The sequence below is a fragment of the Cariama cristata genome, unplaced genomic scaffold (genome assembly GCF_000690535.1).
Source record: "Cariama cristata isolate BGI_N322 unplaced genomic scaffold, ASM69053v1 scaffold4670, whole genome shotgun sequence".
NCBI classification, from domain to species: Eukaryota; Metazoa; Chordata; class Aves; order Cariamiformes; family Cariamidae; genus Cariama; species Cariama cristata.
The window spans coordinates 1-26,972 of NW_009595105.1; the positions used below are offsets into that span (position 1 = coordinate 1).

The 26,972-nt window shown below is 43.8% G+C and overlaps 1 protein-coding gene across 1 annotated transcript in view; it reads left to right on the forward strand.

Moving 5' to 3' along the window:
- Positions 1 to 318: 318 nt before the first annotated feature.
- The window catches only part of LOC104161942 (max dimerization protein 4-like), a gene marked incomplete at its 3' end in the record, with an annotated part of 32,423 nt that continues 5,769 nt past the window's right edge, over positions 319 to 26,972 (forward strand). Inside the window, exons 1-2 of the mRNA XM_009700538.1 lie at positions 319 to 464; positions 9,940 to 9,969. Coding sequence (XP_009698840.1) covers positions 319 to 464; positions 9,940 to 9,969 — 176 coding nt within the window. The remainder of the gene's footprint in view (positions 465 to 9,939; positions 9,970 to 26,972) is intronic.

Genomic DNA, 26,972 nt, shown 5'->3' on the forward strand with positions numbered 1-26,972 from the left:
GTGGATGGGGATGGTGTGTGTGTTGCAGCGCTCAGGATACCTCACACTTCTCTGTGTGTGGCAGTCGTTAGTTGTGTGGCAGTGCTCCCCCCGCCTCGGCGCAGCGTGACAAGGGTTTGCATGATCCGCCTCGTTTTTAGTGTGCACTCAAATAATCCTCCTAATTTCGGCACTTTTTTTTCTTTTTTTTTTTTTTGGTTTACCGAGTTCTTACATTTTTTGTCTCGCTTCTTTAAGAGATGCCAGAATAAAATCCAAACAAATCAACCGGAAAAAATTCTGTTCTTTACCCTAGCGTTCCTGCAAAGGAGGAAAAAAATGCATGGAAAAAATATATTGCCACTAATGCTGACTTTGTCCCTAGAAGCAGAACATGGCTATGCATCAGTGTTACCCTTCGATAGTGACTATTCCAGAAAGAAAACAAAGGCAGGCACCATGGCCAGAAAATCCCAGAATAACAGGTAATAGACGCACCGCTTTTTCAGAATGAATCGGCAGCTTTTCCAATGTGTCTAGCTTATGTGCAGTGCATACGTTTATTAAAAATAATAACTAATCCAGTGTCTTAGTTTCCCCCATCCCGGTAGTCGCCATTTTTTCCCTGGATGGGCTTGGCTCTGTTTTGATCTCTCATATAAACACTGCCACGCGTACACCATCTCCTTAGTACTCACTGCACTTCTAAACCATCCGCCCTCATTGCTCCTTCTGCTCTGCACTCACTGACAGCGGCTTTTACTGCAGACCTTAACACCATAATCGCCACCTAGACTTCTCTTTGCATGGCACTAATTTCCCCCCTGGCATTTATTTATAAACCACAAGCAGCGAACCGTCTGCCTCCCCCATCGCAGCCAGAGCAGATGCAGCCTCCGGTTGCAGTGTGGCACCGGGCTCTCGGAGGGGAAGCGTGCGGGGTGGCGGGGGGAGACGCACCCGTGCACTTGAACTTCTCCTGTAGGTATTAAGCGAGAAGGTGCTGGAGTGAACTTGACCACTCTGGGGCTTCTGCAGCACCACTGGCTCGCCAGTCCGCCCACCCACCCGCCGCATGCAGGTCCATCAAAGTGCATGACTCGGTCGTTATTTATCACGATTATCATCCGCCTTTTTGTCGTGGTAGTGGTGGTTTTGTTGTTTTCTCCGCAGCCGCTACCTGTGCTGCGATGGCATGAGCGGAGGGCTGCTGTGCGCAGGCTCTCTGCAGCTTTGTTTGCTGCTCGGGCAGCGGCTGTGTACGTGCAGGAGGCTGTCTTATGGGGACAGTGCCGGCCCCTGCCTGGGAGCTCCTCCAGTCCTGTGCTGTGCCTGCTCTGCTTTGCTCTTCCAGGGCTGCTCGGGAGAGGACGGAGGATGGTGCCCAGCTGGGCCTGCTTCGCCCCGGAGTGGCGATGCTCTCCCCAGCGCAGGCTCCACTCTGCATGGTCGTGCTGGATGGTGGCTCCTGTAGAATAGCCTAAAATGAACTCGGCTTGCACGTGACTTGTTTTCCAAAGGAGCAGTGAGTCTCAGCAGGCCCGCTCCGCTCTCGTTCCTCCAGTGGGCATCCCACACGGCAGTGGGCAGCTGGGTCTGCTGGCGCTGGGGAGGTGTGGGGCAGACGGCCAGGGGCACCGGAGGTGCAAACTGAAATCAAAAGCTGACGAGCTCCCTCCTTGAGAAAAACACGAGCTGGTGAGCGCCCTGCTCATGCCTGCCACGGCAGAGCGATATGTCTTGAAGATAACCGAGGGGGAGCAAATTGTTCCCCCAATGCCCCTGCTCCAAGCAAGGCAACGATTTTGGGGGGTATTAATTGCAGTACTCCTACATTTTTTTTGTTTTAGTTGAATTCTTTGTCTCATCTTGGAGCACAGAGAAGACGTCAGTTCATTTTGAAAAAGAAAGTCATCAGGAGTGGGAGGCGTGTCTTGTTTCCTAAGACACTTTGCTCCTGAAGATTTTTAATTATTTTCTTATAAAGTATGCTCACTGCCTTTGAAAAAAATTCACAGTTAACCAAAACAGGTCTTATAGGATTTCCAGCTGTAAACTGCTCCTTGAATTGTACGGATTTCTTCTTTCCTGTCTCTTGGATTCAAGAAATCTGTGTTACTTAGAGAGCTATTATTCCATCGTTTCTGTTCTTAGGTCTCTTGTCATCCGCTGCAAAATAGTTATTTGTCTGAACTGTAAGCTGCTTTCAGGAGTTTTTAGGAGAGGATTTGTAATCTATCAAATACAGCAGAATTAAAAGATTTCTGTTACAGATTTGCTAGCATTATTAAAGCTGAGGCATACATGCCTGCTTGCAGTTACCTTCCTACATTTCTTCTGCCTGTAGATTTATATTTACCTGTTCAGTCTTCTGCTCTGAATCTCACTCTGTAGCAGTGGCAACCTTCAGAAATGCCATCCTGCAGTATGGAACATAGATGTTTACTTACACTTTCTTTTCTTCTAGCTGCAGTGATTAGATTAAGGATGGGTCATTTGTGTTATAGGGCAGGATAATGCTTGTCGAGAAGCAGCTTCAAGTGCAACTGCCACCAGGACAGTGGTTTGCCTGGTTCAACGCGGACACTAGGCTAGCTTGCCGGTGTGGGAAACAGAGGCGCATGGCTTTAATGCAGCACCCTGCTATTTCGGGGAGGGAGGTGCAGCAGCAGGGCCCTGTGGGCACCTCTGCGTTGTACGTACCAACGCTGTACCCACACCTAGCAATCACTGCTCAAATCGGCCTGTGAGCTTAGATTTGAGGGGAAGAAATTATCCTTGCATTTGAATATCCAATCTAAAGTGCATGAAGTACACTAGCATTGCTGGTTTATTATTATTTGGAGCTTATAGGCTATAGGGTCCGAGCCCCAGACTAGAGTCTGAATTTTTGATAATACAGTTAAATCTTCCTAAGCAACTCAAAGATTAACAGAGAGAGACGACTGGCCAAAGTTCAGAGGATCTGAAGTGGTTGTGGGAGATGTGAACCACCGGGCAAGGTGTTTGTCCATATTGTTCCACTTTAACCGTTTTCCGGACGCGCTAGGTTTGGAGCATCAGATGCAGGCAGGCATGATTACCTACATGTCTGAAATTTATGCCGCCTTATTGCATTGTTTTTCTTACATATAAAAATATATACTTAAGGATAAAGGAGTAGGAAAGGAGCAGATAACTGCACATTTCAAATCTGTAGGGGCTTTGTTGTTGTTTTCATTATCTATTTTTGTATCCTGCTGCTTGCATCATCTGATCAGATTAAAAAGTGATATATATATATATGTATATTTTTTTTGTGCTTTATGAGCTATACGTATATAAAAGCATGAAAAACATCTTCCTCCTCAATGTTGGAAAATCAGAAAAGAGGGGAGGAGGAGAAAAACTGTCAGATGTGAGGAAGCCTGGTGTGCTGTACCCTTCCTCTTTGTTCTGTATTTTCTCCCCCATGTTGCCTGCCTGTGGAGCGGGGAGAGTGTACCCCGTGTAATACAGGTGTGCTGACCGGCCAGTGCGGGCTGGGGGACTGGGTAGGGATGGATTACAGCTGCCCTGTTGTTCAGCGAGGGTGCTGGTGGACGTCTTCTTCCTCTGCTGAGGTGGTGGCGATGTTCACAGAAGAAATCGTATCTTGAGACCGCCATCCTCTTGTCGAAGGCTGGTGAGGCCCAGACCTGCAGGAGAAGAAGGGGGAGGAAGGCTGCCCACCCTTTGGACAGTATGGTTGGGTCTGGGCTAAAAGCTTGCTGGCCTCTCAACTGCGATTAAGTGAGAAGTAATTTTGACAGGTTTGGATTCATGCAGGGGAAAATACCAGCAGAATTGCAGTTAATTAACCGAAATCTGTAAGCCTTCTGTCCACTGCAGGAATTGAACGTTTTTGCTTTGTCCACTAATAGCTTTGGATCAAAACTGGAAGTGGTCATTAGCAGTTTGTTGCTAAACAATATTCTCGGGGTTATTGGTAGCAATCAGACACAATTTTTAGCCATTTCTTTTTTCACTTCTACATGAAAGTTACTTGATTTTATGTGTTTTCTTCTCACTCAGTTTCCTATGATACGCTCTTTCCCATGTCACACAAACCAAACTGCTTTGTTTTCTCCCTCTTTCTGGTTTGCTGTTTGTACCGTGTCCTTAGCTGAGATTCAGACTTGTTCCCCTCCAGCAGTTTTGACCAAAATCCTCTGGCAAATGAAGCTGGACTCTTGTTTTGCAAAGAGGACAGGAGACTGGAGAAAGGCACAAGATTGTCTTTTGGGGGGAGGTAAACCTAGGTCACATCTTGTTAACACTAATACTTACCAGGTACTTGACCACAGTATAATAAATGTCTCCTCTTCACAGAGCAGTGGCTGTAGTTCCTACAGCAGTGGCGTGCAGTCTAATAATTCTTGTTAATATGTAGTTGGAATTAAAGAAAAGGCATAAGACAAACAGCTGGATTTAGTGCAGTTCTGCCTTGGAAATGTTAATAACATATATTCAAAATTCCCCCCAAGCTTGCCGTTTGATCCAAGGAAATGGATAGGTAACACGTGTGATGTGCTGAGGAGGAATATGACGCAAATCTGAAATTCAGTGGCTTTTGCTCACGAGCCAAAGCACTTCGACAGAAAACCATGCTAGCCTGCAGATAACTGCCCTGGCTGTAATGACACTTGCCAGGTGTGGGGTAGCTTGAGCTGTGTGTGGGTGTGAGGTGCGTGTCTGCCCGTGCATGGGAGAAGGTCAGGCAGCCGCTTTGCCACAAAAGGGTCAGAAATAAGGTAAAATGAAAACTAAATGTTAGTGTTAGATGCCAGTCTACTGAGGTCACAGTTAAATTTACTTGCAGAGAAAGGAATTGGATGTTGGTGGTGCAGTGTGTTTGGCCTGTTAATTTAGAAACTGGTTTATTGAAGGAGGGGGAGCAAAATAAATGCTGGTTTATAAATACATCTTCCATATTTATTAATTAATATTTTTGCTCATGTGTTATATAAATAGACTTGTACTTTGTGCTGTGTTCTGGCGAATGGTTGTATCTAGAAAAAGAAGAAAGCTGCATTTGGTGTTTCAAATAAAAACAGAGCTTAATGTCCGAATTCCTCTGTTAATGTTGGCTCATGGCGAGGGTCAACCTGTGGCCTGCAGAGCGAGTCCCTTGCTCTCTGCAGATGTTATTCTGTGCCCACACAAAGCAGCTTAGGGATCAGAACCCGATTTTTATTTTATTTTTCCTTAAAATTTTTTTTCTTTTTGGTGGGATGCCGAGAATAGAACACTGCAAACCAGACTGTGCAGACACGGCTCCTCTGCTTTTTTTACCTGGCTTTCTGAATTCGATAGATCCCTCTGGGTTTGCTTTCCTAAAGTTGGTGGCAGAGGGACAGCAATTGATATTACTGCACTTGTTTTTAAAACTGATGCATTTTAGTCCCAATATAATAGATCTCACCAACTGGTCTGTCATCCCTGAGGAACTGCAGTAGGTTTGCGATGCCTGGGAATTGCGGTGCTCATGCAATTGAAGAAAACAAATTGCCACCATATTAGAAGCGTGTTCGGACCTCGCCACCGCAAATATGTGGCAGCACAAACTTGAATGAGGTACTGGACCCAGAGCTCTGCATCAAGGCTGTGCCAGTATGCCTGGTTCCCAGATCCCAGGTGAATCTGCAGGGCTGGTTAACTTTTGCTCTGAGGAGAATGCAAAAGTAATTTGTAGTGCATTAATTCCATACAGGCTGTTTCTTTGACAGTCTGTAAGCGATGTGTCCAATTTACAACAAATGGAAGAAACCCAACAACCCAGGAACAGTGAATACCGGGCAGGACGCGTGCTTATGCTTAGGGTTAGTATTGTACCACTCCTCATCTCTGGTGATTTGAGTGGTGGGCTGTAATATTTTCGGGTGCATCCCACGGCAGGTTATATATGTGGACAGGGAATTTCCTGGAAGCGAAGCGGGATCCTTCCAGTGAAAAGCTGCAGAGCAGTCATATGCAGACAAGACTGCAGGTGTATGAGCTGTGTGCTCTTACACACCCGCACGCTTGGGAGTGGGAACTGGATGCAGACACTTAACGTGTAGCGCCTTGTAACACTTCTCGCTCTGTTTGTTCTTACTCTTTTGGCCTGGATAAAAGGTGAAGTGCAGGCAATGTAGTTCGCACATGGCCCTCCAAGTGCTGTGCGACCTTAGGTGGAGTTGTGTCTTCTGCCCACAGGTTGTACAACACCCTGCCAGCCATGCCTGCACCAGAAAGCCCTGGCACGGGCAAGGTGCTTGCCAGCGTTTTAAGCACTTTGTTAACTAGCCTGCTTTGCTCCCTATAGCGCTTTAAAATGCATTGGCAACTGGTAACATCCTGGGGACCTAGGTCTAGACCTGGCTCCCGTTAGCATTGGAGAAGAAATTTCAGCAGTGTTGCTGATACGTCCCCGCTTTTGTCAGGAGCTGTGCTGGCTTTCTGCTCACAAGATAGATAGGGCAAATGGATGGAGGAGTAGGGGAAGTTGTCTTAATAATGAAACAAGCAGTGCACCATACATACAGTGAAATCTCAACCCAGTATGCATGTGGGCAGTTCCTGCTGGTTCACCTGTAAACTGGTAGAAAGTGGACTTGGGGCAGACTTGTCTTCCTGTGTTAGTCTTATCATCTCAATTAGCACTCGTCCTAATTGCTTAGGTGTGTTTGCTGAATGTTGCATCAATCAAATGCTCGAATCCAATACCTGCAATTTTTATGTAGGGGAGGGAGGGTGGTGGAAGGGGACAGCTCCAGGGACGTGCTGTTGGAAGTGGCATAGCATCTTGCAAACCAACATCTGCATTTACTTGGCTCCTCCTTTCAGATCTTCTTTCGACAATTTATTCACAAGGAAAATTTAACTGCTGCTTCATAGCCGGTGAGCTGCGTGTCATTTGCTAAAGGGATATTAGGGCTGTCTCAGGTCAACAATGTAGTCTGAGCAGCAGCGTTCCTGATCTCTTTCTGAACCTATGATTTTGCTGATGATGTTTTTATTGCTTTTTCCCTTTATTTTTATCTGAACCTTTTTATTGACACTTTTCCTTCATCACGGCTACCCCCAACTCCCCAGATTTTGCCTGGAGATACGGAACCCAACATGGTAAACTTCAGCTAAACACCAAAAGTCTTCCTTCTCCTACAACCGCTTTTGAAGGGCTCCACAGACTATTTGTGTGAAAACCACAGTAGTACATCTGTCTCTGATACAAATATATATTCAGATATCTTCTTAGTCTTGGCCTACATCTTATCTTTTACTGAAGTAATAGTGGCTCCATTTTGAAACAGAGGTAGTGCTTGGCGTACTGGTTTGTGTGCGGATCAGTTCTTACGTTTTTTTCCTCACTTCAGGTTGCATGAAGAGCAGAAGGAGATGGATATTCTTGCAATGTACTGTGCTGTAGACAGTGAAGGAGAGAATAAACAATATTTAGAGAGAGGTTCATCTCTTCTGAAAACAAACCCAACAAAAAAAAAACCCATCATGCTTGTAGTAAGGTGTTTAACTTGCTCCGTAGGTGGAGCAACTGTCAGGTAAATGTCAAAACTCTCAGTTTTGGTTCCAGGATAGGGCCTGATAGTTGAGGCATTAATCAGCCTCCCTGCCCCTCCTGACATGTGTGGCCGGTGCCTGTGTTTGTACACTGCAGGCATCGATTAGGCTTTTGTGTCCGAAAGAGTTCTGCAGAGAGGCACACGTTCACCACCGCTCCATTTGGTAGCTGGCATAACCAGGGCGGGCAGCTGTGCCCCTCCGGAGCTGGTCTGGCAGGATGTATCCCAGGCGAACACCAGGGTCACCCTTCATGAACCAGAGGTGCCTTGTAGGTGTGTTGCATGCAGAACTTCCAGCTACTCATTGCATCCTCTCTTACCCCAGCAAAATACCCTGAGCAAGCTGAATTTCTTGGCCAGTGGTTCTCCTACTGGTGCAGCAGTTGCCATGAATGCTCACTGGAGCTGGGTGTGAGCTCCGCTACAGCAAGCAGCTTGGAATTGGCTAGGTAGAGTGATCGTGTTCACCTTTGTGTATAATTGTCAAAAATGTCAGGGAGCTCATGCCATAGGGATGAATCTAGACCAGCTTGTATTTTCTGTCTCTTCCAGAGTTCCCTGTGAACAGCATCTTTGTGGCTGGTGTGTTTGGGGAGAATCGTTCACTCCTGACCTTACATTTTCTGTGTGTTTTCATAAACATTGGTGGATTTGGCATAGTGTTTGTCACTTTTCATGAAAGTTGGTGTGGAGAAACCTTCATGGAGAAAAAGTTTGATCTCTTTCTGTGTGTGCAGGAGTAGAAAATAAAAACAATATCCCTTTATTATGGTCAAATGGCAAATACAGTAAATCACAGCAAAGCCAGCCCACCTTGACCTATTAATGTAGCATGGAGTATGTGCAAAACACTTTCGGTGTTGCCACATTGGTCAGGAGGACTTATATGGCACTGTAGGAATACATACATTACCTGATCATGGCTCACTTGATGCAACAAGTTTGAAAAAAAAAAAAAAAAAGACAGACTTCATAGGCTCTTCAGAAAAAGATAGCAGGTAATGGTTGACATAGTTGATGTCTAGGTAACAACACTGGGATGCTTTCCAGTAAAAGCAGATTAGCATCAGTGCTGAACCTTGTAAGCATTTCAGTTTTCCTCTACCTGCAGAGGAGCAGTTTGCTTAATTCCTTGCAGGATCAGGAGATCAGGAGCTGCACCAGCCTGAAATAAATTGCTTGCGGGTTTGTTCATTGGACGTTTCTTTCCATGAGCTTTGCTTTCTTTTTCCCCGGTCTATGGCTGGAGAGATGCTTTCATCATCAGTAGCACGTAGGTACGCCGCAGCATCCAGTTGCAGGTGCATGTGTGGGGAGAGGCAGAACAGCTTCCCACCGGGCAGGTTGTGCATTAGTGCGGGAAGGCTTTCTCGCCCTGTGATGTCTCTGCTCACTCGACGGACTGTGCACTTACACCTCTGCAAAGCCGTCTCGGTCAGTGCATCATTCCCAGATGCAGGCAGGGGTTACAGCATGTTGTAGGAGAGCTGCTTTGATGTAATCTGCCAGCTGTAAAAGCTGCCACCACCTTTGTATCTTTTGATCCTTATGTACTGGACATGTTTTCAGTGGGACAAAACTAAAAGTCCGGGAAGTTGCTGGTTTTGAAGTGGCAACAATAACTTCATTTTAGGAATGTTTTTAGTCTGAGCTGTATAAATAAATAAAATTAATATTTCCAGCTGAATCGATATAAAAAAAAATAAAAAAATCCTCCAAGAAGTTAGGGCTGCCTTCTAATAGCAAAGAACTGAGGCATCAATTGGGGAAAAAAACATAAATCTTGAATCCTAGTAGACTGGAGGAGAATGGCATACTGATGTGGTCAGTTCAGGGATAATGAATTTTTTTGTGTGTTTGTAGACTCAGAAGAATTAAGAGGATTCCTCTTTTTTGCCATTAAGGTGTCAACAGCAACAGCAGTGGTTAGCTGCTGATTTTTCTTTCTGCTTCTCCGTGGGCTTGAAAGCTGGCTTTTTGGGTGCTTTTTACTCTTACCTGTTACCATTTAGATCTTCTAACACTTTCTGCCCCCTCATAAATTTTCATCACAGATAAAAAAATCGTGGGCTGTTTTTATTACTAACCTGCTCAGTTTTTTATGTCCAATTCTGTCTCTGAATCTATTGAATGCTAATAAATGCAAATGTATTATAATTCCCTCCCAAACCCACGGTTTACTCATGAAAATTAAGTTGATACCTTGAAGTATCTAAGGGATGTAAAAGTGGACCAATTTAACAGCAAAGCTGTTTCATAATCCGTATAAATTCATGTTTTAGAGAGCTCTTTTGCAACTTATGCAAGTGTTGGCTTTTAAATGTTCTAAATCTTGGTTTCTTTATCCTTTTCTCTAATATTTCTTTTCTCTTTTTAACAGGTCATCACACAACGAACTAGAAAAACATAGGTAAGTCTCGAGAAAAAAGCAAATTAAAAGATGTATGGCTGACATTGGAATTACCATGCTTAGTGAAGAATATTTTGTTGAAATTATTTTGATTCCGCACAGAATAGTTTTTTAAGTTGGGGTTTTTTTAATCAACTAAAATCTAATAGGCATAATATTATTTGGCTTTTTTTCTGTTGTTTGATATGCTATTTTTGAAACACCCCTGATAATTAACTTTGGACTGATGAATGCTGTAACTGGTTAACCATACTGTTAATAATAAAGAATCTGATTGCAGCAACTGTTTGCTAGGGGTGTTAAATGCTATAAGTACAATCAAAGTATTTTGTGATTAAGGTGGATGATTTTGGGGGAACAATATGTCACACAGGGTTATTCTATGTTTTTTTTAAAGTATGCCTAAAGTGCAGTTAATTTTCATCTTGCATGTAAGTACCTACAGATACGTTTTTCCCCTCCGTCTGCTTCCTTGCTGGTACGTGTCCTGTCCAAAGAGCTGTGTGTGGGCTAGAAATCAGCAACTCCTGAGCTGCAGGCCTGGTTCTGTGTATCCAGCGCTGTGAAAAGCTTTACTTCCTTACCAAGGACATTCATTAGACTCTGAAGACCCGATTTTTAAAGAACTTCTGTTTGCACAGTTTTGGAGGCAGTGTTTACTGTCTATTGTATCTTGTCAGAGTTTGTTTGCAGATGGGCTTTTTAGCTGTAGGAAGTCTCCTGGGGTGCGCTGCTCTGAGGGTGCACGCAGAGAGCTGCCGGATGCAAAAGGTGCCCGTCTTCACACTGGCTTTCGATTCCCGAGCTGAGTAGCACCGTGGCACCCTCACTGGGGATCGCTGCCTTTCACTTGTCATTCAGGCATCAGGACAAACTCTCTTTCGGGTAGTTTTTTGTTCTTTTTCATGTAGCTTGTGGTCTTTTGGGTTTCATGCATCCAAAGAAAGCAAGGGCTGTATGTGTGAATATGACTTAAATCTATTTGCATGCTTCTAAATACATGAAATGTGGTTGATGGCACAAGAAGATTGAACTCACGGTGGGCGGGGGGACGGGACGGGACGGGTTGGGTTGTGTGGTGTTCTGTGGCCGCAGTTATGTAGCAGCTAGACCATCACTTCCCTTGCATGCCTACATGCTTTCCTGTAGTTTAATTGTAATACGAGTAAACTGTAGCTCTGCCTAATAGCCACGTGGTCATCCTAGAGATGAGAGGAACTGGGGAAGGCTCAAGCTCACAAATGGAGACCTGGACTGCAGAATGCAGTGCATTGGCTAAGGCAGTGAAATCAGCTGGCAGAAGTTCTGCTGACAGAGTCTTCAGGAAAATAACTTCATGCAAAATTCTGTCCTTCGGTCACACTTCTTTACAAGAAAAAACAAAATCTTTGGCTTCAACTGTGCTTCTTTCTCGTTCTCATTTTTTCCATCTTCCTTCTAGATATGCTGTTTCATTTCTTCCTTTTCCCCTGCTCCATCGTTACTGACTTGTTGTCATCTAAACTGCATATTCCTTTTTTTTTTTTCCTTCCAGTCATTTTTATAACCTGAGCATGGAGTTGTCTCTTCTTCCCTCTGCTCTGCCTTAACATGTTTAAGCAGCACAGTAAATGAGGCACAGCAGCATTTGCAGATGCAGAGGCAGCAGAAGGTTCTATTAATTGTTCCATCTCTGTTCTCACTTTCAGTTCTGTGTTGTATCTTTGTAGTAGCTGGACCATATAGTATTTGCCTTGCTACTTTTTCTTTCTCTGTCATCTCAAGGTCAAAATAAGTGAACTGCAAGGTATGTCTTGTGATTATACAACTAATATTTGTAAGTGCTGCTGCTTGCTGTACCTCCTACAGTTAGACTATACTTGAAGCCAGATTTTTATTATTCCTGGTGAGAACCTGCAAATTAGTGCAAGATCCTTGTATGTGCAAATGAGTGTTCACAAAAGCAGATGAGGTGTGTACAATTCTAGTTACTTAATGTATTGGTGCGAAGGACTCTTGTAATTTAAATTTTTTTTTAACAAGTCCCTCCTCCAGCACTGTGGGTGTATGAGCTCATAATACCAATCATACTGTTTTTCACTCAGTTTTACTAAAATTGCATTAAAATCCATCCAGCATCTTGCAAAGTTTAATGGAAGATTCACAGCCATAGTGTGTTCCTGTACCAGCTGGTCCTTGCAGCAGAGCCTGTCCTCTTTCCCCGGTGCAGCCCTGCCCTGCCAGCTGTGAAGCACTGGATGTTGATTTTGGAGGTGTATCCTTTCCAAGACCAGGGCCTTTGACTCAGCACTGTCTTGGTGCTTCTGGCTGAGACACACTTGGTTATCTCACAGGAACCTGTCAAGGAGGAAGAGAGGAGATGGCTGCTTATATCCTCCTCATTGCCCAGTCCCTCACGTGGCGTCCATGAGCTGGACTGAGCACTGGAGGGCAGGGAAATGGCCTCCTTGTTTACTGGGCCTTTGTGTCCTGGATGAGGGTGGCCAGTGCTGCCACTAACCAGAAAGCCATGGTAGCCATGTACTGGTACATGGTGCTGTTTCAGGTTCTGCATTGGTGTTGCACATAAGAGGTTTTATCTCTGCGTTTGATGTCAGTGGGAATGGCAGTGGTTGATCTCTCTGTGTGTGCAGACTTGGCCGTTTGGCACCACTACTTTAATGTGCATTTTCTACTGCTGGGTCTCTTTTCTGAATGCTCTTGAGGGGATGCTCAGAGGAAGACAAATGGAAGCAGACATAATGCCAACAAAACCTCTTGTTATATGGTAGAATTCAGACTACAGTTATGGTAAAGTTTTTGTCAGCAATTCATACATAAAATTCCTTTTTCATAGAATCATAGAATGGTTTGGTTGGAAGGGACCTTAAAGACCATCCAGTTGCAACTCCTGTGCCATGGGCAGAGACACCTTCCACCAGACCAGATTGCTCAAAGCCCCATCGAGCCTGGCCTTGGACACTTCCAGGGATGGGGCATCCGCAGCTTCTCTGGGCAACCCATGCCAGTGCCTCACCACTAAATCTTCCCTCTTCCAGTTTAAAGCCATTGACCTATCACTCCATGCCCTTGTAAAAAGTCCCTCCCCAGCTTTCTTGTAGGCCCATTTAAGGTACTGGAAGGCTTTTCTTCTCCAGGCTGAACAACCCCAACCCTCTCAACCTGTCTTTATTGTGTTGGGGGCCCCAGAGCTGAAGGCAGTACTGCAGAGGGGGTCTCACCAGAGCGGAGTAGAGGGGGAGAATCCCCTCCCTCGACCTGCTGGTCACGCTGCTTTGGATGCAGCCCAGGATACTCTTTTTTTTGTCTGCTTTAAGACTTCCTAGAATACCCTGCTCAGAACTTCAGTGTGTGTTCATTACAGTGAAACTCCATAAGGACTCATCCCTCTAATGGCAGTTGTGTTTTGGTCCTGTGTGATTAAGGTTTGCATCTCAGAGCCATGAAACAGGAAACCCCCTAAATAAAAAGTAGGAAGACAGGAAATCTTCTATCCTAAGGACAGATGAGGTTCTAGAAGGTATTTTAATAATTACAGACAGGTCAATCAGAGTGGCAGTCAGAGGTAAGTAGTTCCTAATGACAAATAGAGACATGTATATTCATGTGGATATTTTTTGTTATTGTTTCCAGCCAGACCGTTATATCGCTAGGCTTTCACAGAGCAATGTAAATAGCAAGTACATTGGTAATCATGACTTTTTGCAGGGCAGTTTTTAAATCAATCTAACCTGACAGCTGTACAGAGGAATTCAACTTCCGTAGTGTAAAAAACCCAATAATCCATGAGAGACTCAAGCTTCTTAAAAAGATGCAGCATAATCTCATTTATTTGCATCAATTTATACTAGTTCTACACTACAATGTAGAAACGAAGGTATATTCCCCTGAAGATGATACTGAGATCTTCACACTGCTCTGTGAAGGCAGTGAGTCATCTGCCCTCTGCTATTCATGTGTGGACTTGTCCCCTCAGCTTGCTTGGGACCATGGGAGGAAGCGACACCTCCCTGCTGTGGTCCATCCTTTCTTGTCGGAAGCAGATGGAGCCCTGACGAGGGATACTGGGACCAAGCCATCAGGGCTCCCTTGGTGACAAAGTCATTTCACTCCTGTCTGGCCGTGAGGAGCTCTGCTGCAGGAGGAGTTCGAGATCTTGTCTTTTCTATGGCAAGGTCTTTGAAAACTGCTTGTGAAACTTAATGATTTTAAAAACTAGCTTTTAAGAATTAGTGAGGAAATTAATAAAAGTGTGCTCCAAAATTGGCAGGCCACGTGCTGCTGTCCCCAAACTGACACCATGTGAGCCTAACAAGTGCCTTGGCTGGGTGACCATGATACGGCTTGATCTAGATGGACAGTTACCTCCTGCCTCTGTCAAACCCTTTGTATTATTCTCTGTGGGGTTTTCCTAGTTTTGTTTAATCAAGAAGGGGGAAGGCGCAGATCAGCAGTGCTGAAAGTTGTCCCGCCTGCATTCCACAAAATAGTAAACTCCTGGCAAGCAGTGGGAGTATAATTAGAAGAGGAAGCTGATTAATGTCTTTGGGCAGGGTGGACTGATGATTTTGAGCGTGGCAGTGCTCAGCACTTCAGCATCAGCCTTGCAAGTGCTCTCCTGCTTGGAGGAATTGACAGATCCCATCCCAGGTCCCCAGGTGTTGGTTTGACAAAAGCTGGCCAGCTGAGCCGTGTGGAGGTAAAAAACAGGCATTGGTGATGGGAGGGGTATGCTCTGGGGGCATTTCCCTGCTTTCCTATGGAAGTTGCTCCAAGAAGAAGTGCACAAGTGTTTAGCTCAATCACTGGGTATCAAGTAGGACAGGGAGCAGTTCCCTTTTGTTCAGGGCTCACTAGTTTGTATTGCAGCGATCTGAGACTGCTGTGGAGGTGGCCTGATCAGTTGAGTGCGACAGTCCTGAATTTTTAGTAGTGCAAGAGCAAGATGAGGATTACATGACACATAGTGACTTACAAAACCTTTTAGAAGAAGAAAACAAACCTTTCCTTCTTCCCAAATGAGCCTAATGTATGCATTGTTTACAGTGCCGATCCGGGAGAGACAAAGTGTTACCATGCACGCAGAAGGTAATGCTGTCCTGAGGTTTAGGTAATGCTTTGTATAGTCCTTAAACCTAAAATCTTGCCAGAAAAAGGTTGTTATATTGCATCATCATGTGTATGAAGCAGATATTTGTACATAAATGTAGTTTTGATGAAAACTACTTATTTTGATGGGTGCATTATGATGTACAACAGAAGCTGATAAAGTAAATAGAGTAGGTGCCCCTGAAGTTAAGTTCTAATAGATAGTCAGTTTTCTCATGAAGGAAGTGCAGATGCCAGGAGCACAGTTACATTCATTGGTACATTAATTTCACCCACCAGAGTTACTTGGAGTTTAAAGTTTATATAAGCTGAGAGAGCGCATAGATGGATATCTTGCAATTCTCTCTGTGGTTCTTCATGTTACTAAATTGCAGGGTTAATGAAAAGCATGTAATTGCCAGTTGCTGATAAACTTGGAAGTTTTGAAACAGAACTGAAAGGTCACTGAAATAATAGCATACCAGAACAATGCTTAATGTTTATTTTTATTATGGGCCGACTTTTCAAAATTGCAAATTACCAGTGCGGTTATATCTTTATGCTGCATAACAGTACTAACTCCATTGATCCATCACATTGAATGGCTACGGTACCGCCAATAGCTGATGAAACCCCCTAACTGGTGCTGGAGGTAAAGTCCTTCCAGGGAAGGATCACCCAGTATGTCTCTCGCTGCTGTGCTTCCATCATGATTTTAACCCAGCCCGGTTGCACGCTGCTGCTCCTGGGTCCTGCTTCCTGCCAGTGCAGGAGGGAGGGGAGAAGCTTCTTTCTTCAGCCAGTTCATTTTCCTGACCCAGCTCACTGTGAGAGGCACACCTTAATGCCAGCACAGGGAGAGGGTGAGATTGCTGCTTTGAGTGATGGTATTAATTTACAGTACAGAGCAGCACAGTTCACTTCTTTGTCAGTTTAATATTTCTCCTGAGCATCCAGTTTTGGCCACTATTGTCTGGAGAGTGCTGCGCTGGATGGGTCTTACCGACCTGGTACAGATCTCATTGTTATAATGGCTCTATAAAACCTGCTGCCTTTTCTAGGATGTGTGATTATACGTAAACCATCCAGATAATGTGGCTGTTAGATTAGTGGTGGGAACCACCTCGTCTTACTAGTAGAACTTAACCTCCGTATTATATCTGTTTCTTCTGGTTTTCTCGTCAAACAAGGAACTTTTTACACCAATAAACGTACCTTTGCACTTAAGCAAGGTAATGTTTTAAGAGTCGGACTTGCCTTTTGGGAGAAGACAACTACCATGGTTTAGGCGTCTGCTCCCCCCCACCTATGACTGCCTCTCTGAGGGTGCCGGCTGTCGTCGTTAAGCAAATGGTGTTGCCTCAGCCAGTGCAAGGCTGAGTCTGAGCTCAAACCCCCCTTTACCTGTAATTTAACATCAGGTTTCCAAGAGCGGAGAAAAATATATAGCAGCGTTTATGTCTTAAATTGCTGTAATAAGTTTTTTTGTGGAGCTTGTTTAGCAAAGTCCATAAAGAATTGGACCCACAGAACTGAAAATTTAATCCTATGCTTTTGTTGAAATGTCCCATGTTTCTAAGTCTGATAAATGCATGGAACTAAAGAAATCAGAAGGTTTAAAGCTTTGTGCTGAAATGCTCTTCTTTCCTCACCTTTTCCCCATATCTGGGCAGCCAGCAAGTGTCTGGACCTGTGGCTTATCCTGTACTACATGCTGCAATAGCTACTATAAATGCCCGTGCACTGAACTGCTGTCTTGTCAGTGCACACAGCAGCTCACCTGATCATGCACTCCCAACAAAAGTGTCTTGCCACCTAGACTGCTGGTTTGGAAAGGAGGGGTCTATTAAGCAGATGAAGCTTGGAAATTAATCTGCTCAGGAAGTTATATTCCAGGTGTCAGAGATGTAGACATCCTTGTGCTTTGGAGAAAGCTTTTATTTGGCAATGAAAAATGGACTAAAATACAGTCTTGACTAAATCGTAATGTCCTTTTTCCAAAACTGAAGTCGGCTTTGAACTGCAGAGCCTAAGTCTAGTCTTGGGTGTGGGCTCCAGAAAGCTGTGTGCTTCCTGGCCAGCCGAACAGCCAGCAGAAAGCAGATGGGCGAGAAACCAAGTGCATGCGTTTTTTCCACTCGAATTTGTTCATTCCTCTCTCCAAACATAAGTCCATTGTGTGTCGGCCTCTAATGGACTATGTGAAAGGTGGCTTATGTTCTCAGCATCTGCTAATTGACCTGGCCAATTCTTATCTGCCATGGTAGAAAGAGTGGGCTGGTCTTGTACAAAATGGAGGTAGATGGGCCAGACTTCTGGTACTTTCGGGACCATACAGACAACAGCTAGGTGCTGATTCTCTGCAAACAGGGGAAGAGATGCCTGGTGGTGACTGCTCTCTTGATTGCAGGAGAAAAAGATTTGTTGAATTAGGTATTAAAAAAAAAGAAGTTTTCCTTTTATGCTTGCTTAGCTACTTGCTTAGCAAGTGAGCTGGACCTTGATTTTTTTTGTTTTGTTTTGTTTTTAAAAGGTATTTAGACAGCTAATGGGCTTTTAAGAAGCTGGCCTCTGAAACAAGTCTTACATAATGTGATGGGAATCCTTGGCTGAATCCCAACCAATCAACCAGTCCAGTCTGTGGAAGCCCACAGACGAAAACTGGGTATACAGAAGTGGTACCTGCCATGGTTTGAAGAGGTGGCAAATGCACCTGAAAGCCAGCAGTACGGCTCCGGCTGTTTAAGGCAAGGTTGGCTCTGCACTGAGGATTCACACCAAATCTGCAGGAGGCTGGATTATTTTCTCTCAAGTATGTCATGAGCACAAAATTTCAATGACCCAGTGTCCCTAGTTGGAGTAGACACTAAGGGATCAACCTAGGCTGGAGGAGGTGGCTGTATTCTGTGGGTTGCTTGTCCTGTCCCCTCCTCTCCCTGCCTCCATGCTGTATTAGCATCTCTAGCTCTATTTTCAGCGCTTCTTTCTGTGGACTGCTTACCCTGTTTGAGTATTGGATATACCGTGGCCTGGTCCCAAATTCAAAATGTCTCTTTCTGGATGGAACAACGTGTACTTTCCTGTTACAGCTCATGCTGCTTTCCCCTCGTGGTCTCTGTCAGCGGACACTTGTGCTTAGATTTACTACACAGAATTCCTTCGCAGGTCAAGTAATTTTTAATCTGTTTTTTTCCCCTTGGTACACACGGTGGTTTAGCATGTGGCAGGCTGTGGGCCCGATTCTGCGCCCTGCTCAGGGGATTTCAGTAGGAGCTGCACATGCCTGCCTGCAAGCTAAACCCCACATCACATCTGGGCAGCTGCAGAGGAGGCAGTTAAGGTTCTAGAAACTGTACTGAGCATGAACATTTAGCCAGCAGATCATAAATGTGAAAAAGCATAATGCTGTTCCTTCACAGCAGTTTAATTTAGGCCATTTTTTGAAAAAAAACAAAACCAAAACCAAAAACCAAATTAAAAACTCCATGCATGTGATCCAGTTAAAACTGACTTTTCTTGTCCTAAAGAACTGGGCAATTCACAAGAACGGGTAAGATATTCCTTCCCCACCCTGCCCCCCACCTATTTTTGGAAGGAGAGGGTTGTTCTGGGACTTCATGGAGTGCTGTGTTTTGAGATGGAAACTGAAACGTGCGTACTGAGCTATGGATACATCCTGTTAGAATAGAGTAGAGTGACAGGACTTGTCAAAGGATGTCAAGTGGCTAATATTATTGTTTAATTCTAAATCATGTTATGTCATTTTTTTCTATACAAATTAATGTAACTAATTGTGTAGTGCGTGGAGATTGGCATAGCGGACACACAAGAGGTGTGGGCTTAGATATACGTGCATGAGGTCATCTGTTGCAATGCTTCTAACTTGAAAACTACTAACTCTAGTTGCAGGCTACATGCCCTACATTAAGAAAGCCTATATTAAATTCAGCCTTATAGTGAGCACGCAGAAGATTTGGGGAACAGTCAAAGACTGCATCTGAAGGTGGTAAAACATCTCTGAAAGGTTGGACAACTACTTGTGAGTCCTCTCCTCCCAACTGCCACCTTGGGATTAATGCCTAAGAAAGGTATCTGCTTTTCTTGCATTGATGTTTCAATTTAGGTAACTAAGTGAAGATACAAGGTGCTAAATAAGGGGCCTGCCTGGCATGTAATTGCTGCCAGAACTCAGCAGCTCCTATTGAAGTTAGGAGTACCATCAGTGTTTGCAAATACTGGCTGCACAGACACTCTTGTGTCTTACATACCACATTAGCTGGTATTTACAAAACTTAAGGTAACAAACCCTGTAATTCCCCCAAGAAAGATGACTTAATCTGGATTGGTAAGTGCTGTTGTGTTGACTGCTGCAATGAACAGCATGGGTGGAGCAAATAATTTCTGCTAGGGAAATTTGGGAGCTTGTTGTGTGTGTTTGCCTAGAAGCAGTTATTGGGTCTACATGCTCACAGGTATTTGGAATAGATGTCAGGTGTCTTGGTTCCCACTGCCTGACTTTACATACTCACATGGCAAGTGGGTCCAAACTTTTGGCTCTTCCTTCCATTGCCAGATAACCTCAGGACACTGCGCTTAAGAAATCTAGGATGAGTTTTGTGGGTAAGAAAGAAGAAGAAGGAGGAAGGGGGGAAGAGTTTTGAAAAGCTGTTCCATACCTTGTCATTCCAAAATGGATCATTTTCAGATTCTGCTCGACTGCACCCTGTCTGGCACAGAGACAATCAGCTCTGTACTGTTCAATGGAAAGGGAAATAGGACGGAAATTGAATTATAAACAAGGCACTATCTGTGCTGTGGCAAGTTAAATCTAAACTTTGAGGCAGGACTGTCAGATATCTGCAACTCTCCACTGTCCCGTGATGTCAGATTTTGTCACTGTTTGGGGGGGAAATATTACATCAGTGGTGCTTTTAATTCTTATGAAAGTAAGAGTACCCATTGCAGCCTTGGAAGAGACCATTTTTAATTACAGTTAATGCATTTAATCCTTCCCCTAAATTTGTTTATATATATACCTCACTCTGTCTTTTCTATCCACCTCTAATTACAGTGTTTCAATGACACTGTACAGCACTTTCAATGACAGAGTACAGCAAGACATTTGGAGATGTGTATTCTTAATTACTTCAGGGTAATTTCTTTTCTTCTTTTCCTTTCGTGTTCTCCTTTGGGTTCTGAACCAGCCTTTGCTTGGCTGGAGCAGGCACCATGCTGTCATCCCAGGGCACCCCAACTGACTTGTTGGAGGACATATCAAGTATCTACAGCAGTAAAAGACAGCAACACCCACCACCTCCTTCCTCTCAAAAGCCAATTAACTTAATTTGTGCATGCTCAAGCTGACATCATTAGCTACTCCCTCTAAGATGGCCAAGAAGCTTTGCTAGGTACAGCTGCTGAGGAAGTATTAGCAAAAGCAAAACCAGAAGTAAGACATAGCACTGAACATCCCTTTCTGATACTTAATTTCCCAGTCAGAGCTTAAAACTTCCTATCTCTGAGAATGAGAAAGTGATTGTTTAGGTGCTGAACTGGAGATATAGTTGCATTAAATCTGATTAGGTTTTAAAACTGTGGTGTGAATTGCTGGTGTTTCTTTTGGTGCCTCATGCACATGGGAGCATGGAGTCCCTTCAGCATTTGTCAGGCTAGTTAAATTGGATGCTTGTTATTTACTTGGCATTTAGATATAGAGGTATGATAGACAGTAAGACCACAGTCACAGGTATCCAGTGTTGCAAATACTAATGCCTCACACACTTCATTTAACTTGATGCAGGAAAAGGCTGCTTAATTCCGGCTGTCTGCCATCCCAAGGCCTCATGCTCTGTGTGTGACAGCAATGCATGTTTTTAATTTAGCTAAAATAATTCAGCTTGACTTGCCTCTCCTTTAATTTGGCATCATACAGTGGTGTAAAAAAAAATAAATCTTGAACACATTTCTCCCCTCATTTAACATATGTATAAAATCACTAGGTCTATAGGGAGGTTTAAAATTAGGCAGAAAAAGCTCCCTAGGCCTCGTACCGTGCTCTCTTCACTTAGTGCTGTGCTACAGCTCAACTTCTCTAGGCTTCTCTAAGCGTTGTAGTCTTCTCCTCCCCCTTTTTTTTTTAAGATCCTTCCTGTTGGCAACTGTCCTGAGACAAGATGTTCTTGCTTAGCATTTTGATGTGGGGAAACAGTCTGATAATTAAAGCCAGTTTCAAGCCATGAGCTGATTTGTAAGCAGTGACTTGCTCTGGGGTGTTGTCAGTTGATAAAACGTGTAGCTTGTGTGCTCGGAGCCACGCTGCACCTTGTGCCTTAAGCACCACATGAGAGGGACGTACACACTCCTGGGAGCCACCTGGGGAGGACACTGCACCCTCTTCAACCACCTTTTGGTGAATGGTTAATTTGTGGAAAATTACAGTTACCGTCCTTTTCCCCTCTATGTGTAAACCCTGTGCAAACCTGTTGTTGTTATGCAGCTTTTCCTTGTTTAAATAAATGCAATTCTCTTTGACCTACACTCTACAGTCCTCAACAAATTACTTACAAGAGTACCGTGAAAGGTGGCAAATGAAAACATACCTATTGCAGAACTGCAGATGTGGCTTTGGATTTGCTGTGCAAATTTGTTTTGCAGTGTTCCACTGCCGGCGAGGACCAAAGCGTTGCACACTCATGTAAATGGTGGCAAGTCCTAATCCACACATGGGGTTTCAGTGGAGAGTGTGTGTAAATATTGTGTGTACATCCATGTAACTTCAAGTGGGAATTAAAACTGCTTGATACTGGAATGGCATGATCTTGCAATGGCACTTTCCTTATCTAATTGAGTCTGACACTATTCTGAGGTAACAGACAAAATCTTAAGTCTCCCTGCAGTGTAATCTAAGAAACTTGAGTGCCAGGAAGACAGATGGGTTTGAGAGGTCTAATTTAGAAGGACTGCTAAGTTGCAATGTGTGCGTTTTAATGTGCGAAACAAATGGGTGGAAGGCTGGATGAATGAAGAATTAAACAAGTTTATTAAAAGCATGGCTGATATTTTTTTTTTGTGGACTCTGTTTTTGAGTGTGTACAATGGTATTGCCGTCACTCATGTATTTCCCCACAAGGCACTGTTGTTCATCTGCCTGTATTGGGTAGGTACTGTGTGATGCTGAGCTCATGGTACTAGATGATATCTCTCTTGCTATTGCTTAAAAGCGTTTGAGAGGTAAATGTTACAAGACAATCAGTAGATAACAGGGCTAAAAATAGAAGACACCTGAAACAGAAATTTCTTTTCTATAGGTGTAAGAATTGTTCGTATTTGTGTGACATTGACTTTGAAGGCTTAAAATATAGAAAACTGTTCTTTATAGAGGATCGCAACCTGAAGGCTGAAATGCTAAAATATAGGTTGGAATCTCCTTTTTTTTCAGAGGAAAAGAAATCCATACAAGGGCAAAAATGTACTGCAAGGGATTTCAGCTGTTCCAGAATGTTTGATTTCTGTTGCCTCAGATTCTTGCAAGGTCAGAGACTTTATTGCCTCTTGTCAAAGAATGGAGAATCCTATACGTACAAATTTGAGATAGTCACCATCCAGGAAAGACAAATGGTATCCAGCTGCCATTACGTTTGCTTGTGATGCTTTTGGGAATCCCTGTATAGCTTGTAAATTCCTATTGACATTTCCCGTGAAGCACATCTCAAATTTCTGCATGTTGCTGTTACTTATCACCGAGACCTGAGACAACAAAGGGCTGTTAAACCTTTCATGGCTGCTCTTCAAATAAGAGCAGCTTGAGACAGTGGGATGGCTGATGCCTGGGGAAAGCTGTGAGGACAAGCCTGGATAAAAACAAGGAGAGGAGATGAGGGTGGTTAGATGTCAGTCCTGCAGCTCTTAATACTGCAGAGCCAGAGGCTATGGTTCCCCAGCAGTTAAAACAGATACCAGTCAGAGCTGCTGGTGTCCCATCTGCCCTGGAGTCCTTGCTGACATGGTCCTGGCTGTGTGTTGCCCTGCAGAAGTGCTCATCTGAGTGCCGTCCAGGAGCCCATGAAGGAAAAGGACTGGTTGGAAACCGACCGGTGTATTTTGGTTTTGTCGTCTTGCTGGGTTGGTCCACAGGCAGTTTAGGTATGTGGATGAGCGTGCAGCGGGGTGGCACTGGCAGGGGGATGCCCGTGTCACACCTTGCACACCTCTGGGACAGCTCATGCTCACTCTCTGCTGCAGGAGGAGAACTTGAGTGGGAGAAGGTCAAGGAACAATACAGCAGCGGGCACTAACTGTGCCACGGGGCTTTTATTTCTTCTGCTGGCCAAACTCCAGTGTAACTCTGGGACCCTCATCAGTCTGTCTGTCTGCTGCTGCTGTCAGATATGCCCCTGAAGGGACAGCACATAGGCGGTCTGGCCTGCCACCAGCCCCTGAACTCCGGTCAGGTCTCGGGCGCTGACGTTGTCCGAGTTGCTTTAGAGGGTCATTCCAGCCCAAAGCGAGCCCCAGGAGTTGTTGTTGTTTGCCCATCTTAGCTGCTGCCCCTGGCCTATGGCAGTACATGGGCCACCACAGCTCACCCTCTGGTGGGAACCGGAGTGCAAGGAGCATCAAAGTTGGCTTGTAGGCATTTTGAGAGATGAAGAAATGTTGATGTAGCCCAGCACTTGTAATTTAGGATGGGCAGCTGTCATTGTATTCAGCAGGGAGCTACTGGAGGGATGGGGAAAAGAAGGCGAGGGGAGGAGGGCGGCATGAGCAGCAAGGTCTGCCAGGCCTCCCCTCTTTTGGGAGTCAGCAGCTTCCTTCTCGCAGTCCAACCAGTATTCACCCGTCCCCAGCTTGCATCCCAGCTAGCTTTCTGCATGCCGCTGCCAAGAGGCTTAGCTGACCAAAAATGCATGCATTTATGGCACTGCAGATACTTTGCTTAACTTATGTTTGCTGAAAGATGTAGGAATAAGTTCTGGTTTCATGCATATGTTCTAAAACGTGAACAAGGCAAAGTGTGGAGTCTCGGCTCAGCAAGTGGGCTGAAGTGGCACTAAGTGAAAGTAAATAAAATGCACTGTGAATGCTGCAGTGTGCATTTATATATACCGAAATAGAGAACTTAAATATTTTTCAGAGTGATAAAATGCACAAAACATTGAAACGGTAAGCTATAAAACAGGCAGCAGAGGTTTTCTTCTGTCTTCTTTAGTGTTAGGAACAGCACCAGACATTTCTGAGCAGTATTCAAATGATAACTTGCAGGTGACTAAATTCATAGCAGTACTGACTCTTAAGATACACTTGCAGCCATTACCTTCATAGGCAGATGGTGTCCTGTGTTTGGATACTTGAGAGGTACCCCAAGACCAGCAGCTACCTGGCTGCTAAAAGCTGTCTGGCTGGTTGCAATTTAGCAAAACAGATGTACAAAAATATTCAGCGCACTGAAAATGCATATGGAGGATGAAACTGCTAGTTAATACTAAAGTAAATAAAGCAGGCATTTGCACTGATTGTAGGCCTGTCGCATTGAATTCACTAACAATCACTGCAATTAGACACAGCTTTTTCTGCCTGTTAGTTGCCACAGTGCCTTCCTGGGCTTTGCTGCTGAATTTAGTTGCAGAGGCCTCTATGAGGCGTTAGACATGGGCAAAAAATGCCATGTGGAACGAACCTTGGATGAATCTTCACCTGCAGCACAAACTTCAGGATTTTGTTCTTAATATGGAAAAAAAAAATGGCATCTATTGCAGAACTCTGGAGTTTGGCTTATCTTTTCCTGGATAATAAAAAGCCAAGAGGTTCGCTGTAAGGGCGCTACTGAATTTTCTGGTTTTGACTCTGAGGCACTGAGCTGTGAGCGAGCATTTCACACATCTCGTAGCAATCGGCACACTGGGTTCCTTGCTATGGTACAGTGCTTTAATACTAAGAGGTTTTCTTTCCATTTCACTAAAGCAAATTTGTGTAGTTGAAATAGATTGTGCAGCTCAAGTATCAGCTAGAGCCTCTTCGGAAAAAAAAAGTATTTGAGATATCCTTTGTAGAGTAGAAGGTATTGAAAGTGTTTCTGACTGATATAAATATGGAAGAGACAGGATTTTATACTTCAGTGGAGGGTTGTTATCTTCCATTGTATTTAATATTTAATAAATAGGTTTCTTTAGAACCATTTTTATATGATTGAATTTCTATGATTTCTTAAGATGGAAGTTTATATATAATCTCTTTAAATGCCTTTGTAAACAAATGTGTTTTAACTAGTACAGAATCATCTTTGGTAGCTTATAAAAAGTATTGCAGAGCTGTAAATAATATCATTCCTGACACTTACTTTAAGAAAAATGTTAGCTTAAGGAGGAGTGAGGCAGATATGCTTGACTACCAACTTTTACTAAGCAGAGTGGGGTATATAGTTACGTGTTTACCTACATTATATGTATGGCCATGATATCCAGGAATATACAAAATAATATGAACACATTTAATTTTAAGTACTGTTAAAGCCACTTGCAGCAAAATTCTGTCATCGCTCAAGAGTGTGACTGTGCACAACATAAAAAGAGCTGAAGCCCGTAAGAGATCTTGCCTGCTGTGTCAAGCTGTACTAAGAAAGGGTTGATGTTGGAGTCAGAAGGCAGGCAAAGTTCCTCTCTCTGATTTTACCTTGGTGGCAGGTGAATCCTGAAGTCACAGTGGGGAAGTTTTTACTGCTGGTCTGCATTTCTTAAAAGCTTTGAAATAATGATAAGTTTATGAATAATGATGCTGTCTGTGTTCATCCTGACCAGTGCATGTCACAAAGGATCCTGAGCTTCTGTGTTTGCTGATTCTATCTAAAATGTGAGTGCTCCCTGTACGCAGGTATTTGCATTTCATAAATAAAACTGTGAAGAGTCTTCCTGTAAAAACACGAGCGTCTTACAATTGCAGTTAGCTCACTTCTGTATTTTATGCTGAATTTCATGTCTGGTAGGGAGATAAAATCACCTTTCTTTACGGAGAAAGCACAACCATTAGTTCATTGCAGGGGTCTCTGACCGAGAGTTGTGGGCTTGGCCCAGACTGCTTTGGTTCATGGTTGTACCTGGAGAACATTTGACTCCAGAAGTGCATTTCTGGTGCAGAGATTCTTCTCTGACTTTATCCTATGTATGTTATTAAGCCAGATTACAGAGTCATTATGCAACAATCAAAAATTTAGTAACTGCTCTATATTTAACCTTTGTATATTAACTTCATTGCACAGCAGCAGGACCAGGATAGATTTAAATGAGGAAGAAAATGTGAAACATGAGAGAAAGAATCTGAAATGCTTCGGTAACTCTGTCCAGTTTGTAATATTATGTCTTCTTCTAGATTAATTTCAAATAGGTTTATATTCTTTGAAGTGGGGGTTTTGTTTGTATTAACTTTGTACTGAATTTGCCTTGCGATAGGGTCTGAGGCTGTCTGGTTTTTGGACTGAAATGGTTAATGTACAGAAATGAAGAATTTTTAATTTTTGCATCTATTTCAAATGTATCTGTTGTTCTCACTACTGCAGCTTGTAATGATTGCATTTTCAATGCCATTTGAGTGTTTGATCTACAGTGTCCTTCTCTTTTCAGAACATCACCAAGCAAGTATATTTAGCAGTTGATTCGAGAGTATGTCAACCTCCTGTACACAGAGCTAGTTTAGTAGACTAAATTTGGGACATCTGAAATACAGAAACATGTTGAGCCACGCAAGCATTTTTAGCATTAAAGTATCTTGCAAAAAGCACAGTTAGCACCTTCTTGTGAGGCAAGCGTTGTTTCGTGCCCATAGGTGCTCCAGTGATGCACTATGGTGTGAGAGGTACATTGGGCTGTGGGTGTTGAAGCAACAACACCCTATGTAACCCAGCCAACTTCTGCTGGAGCCAGCAT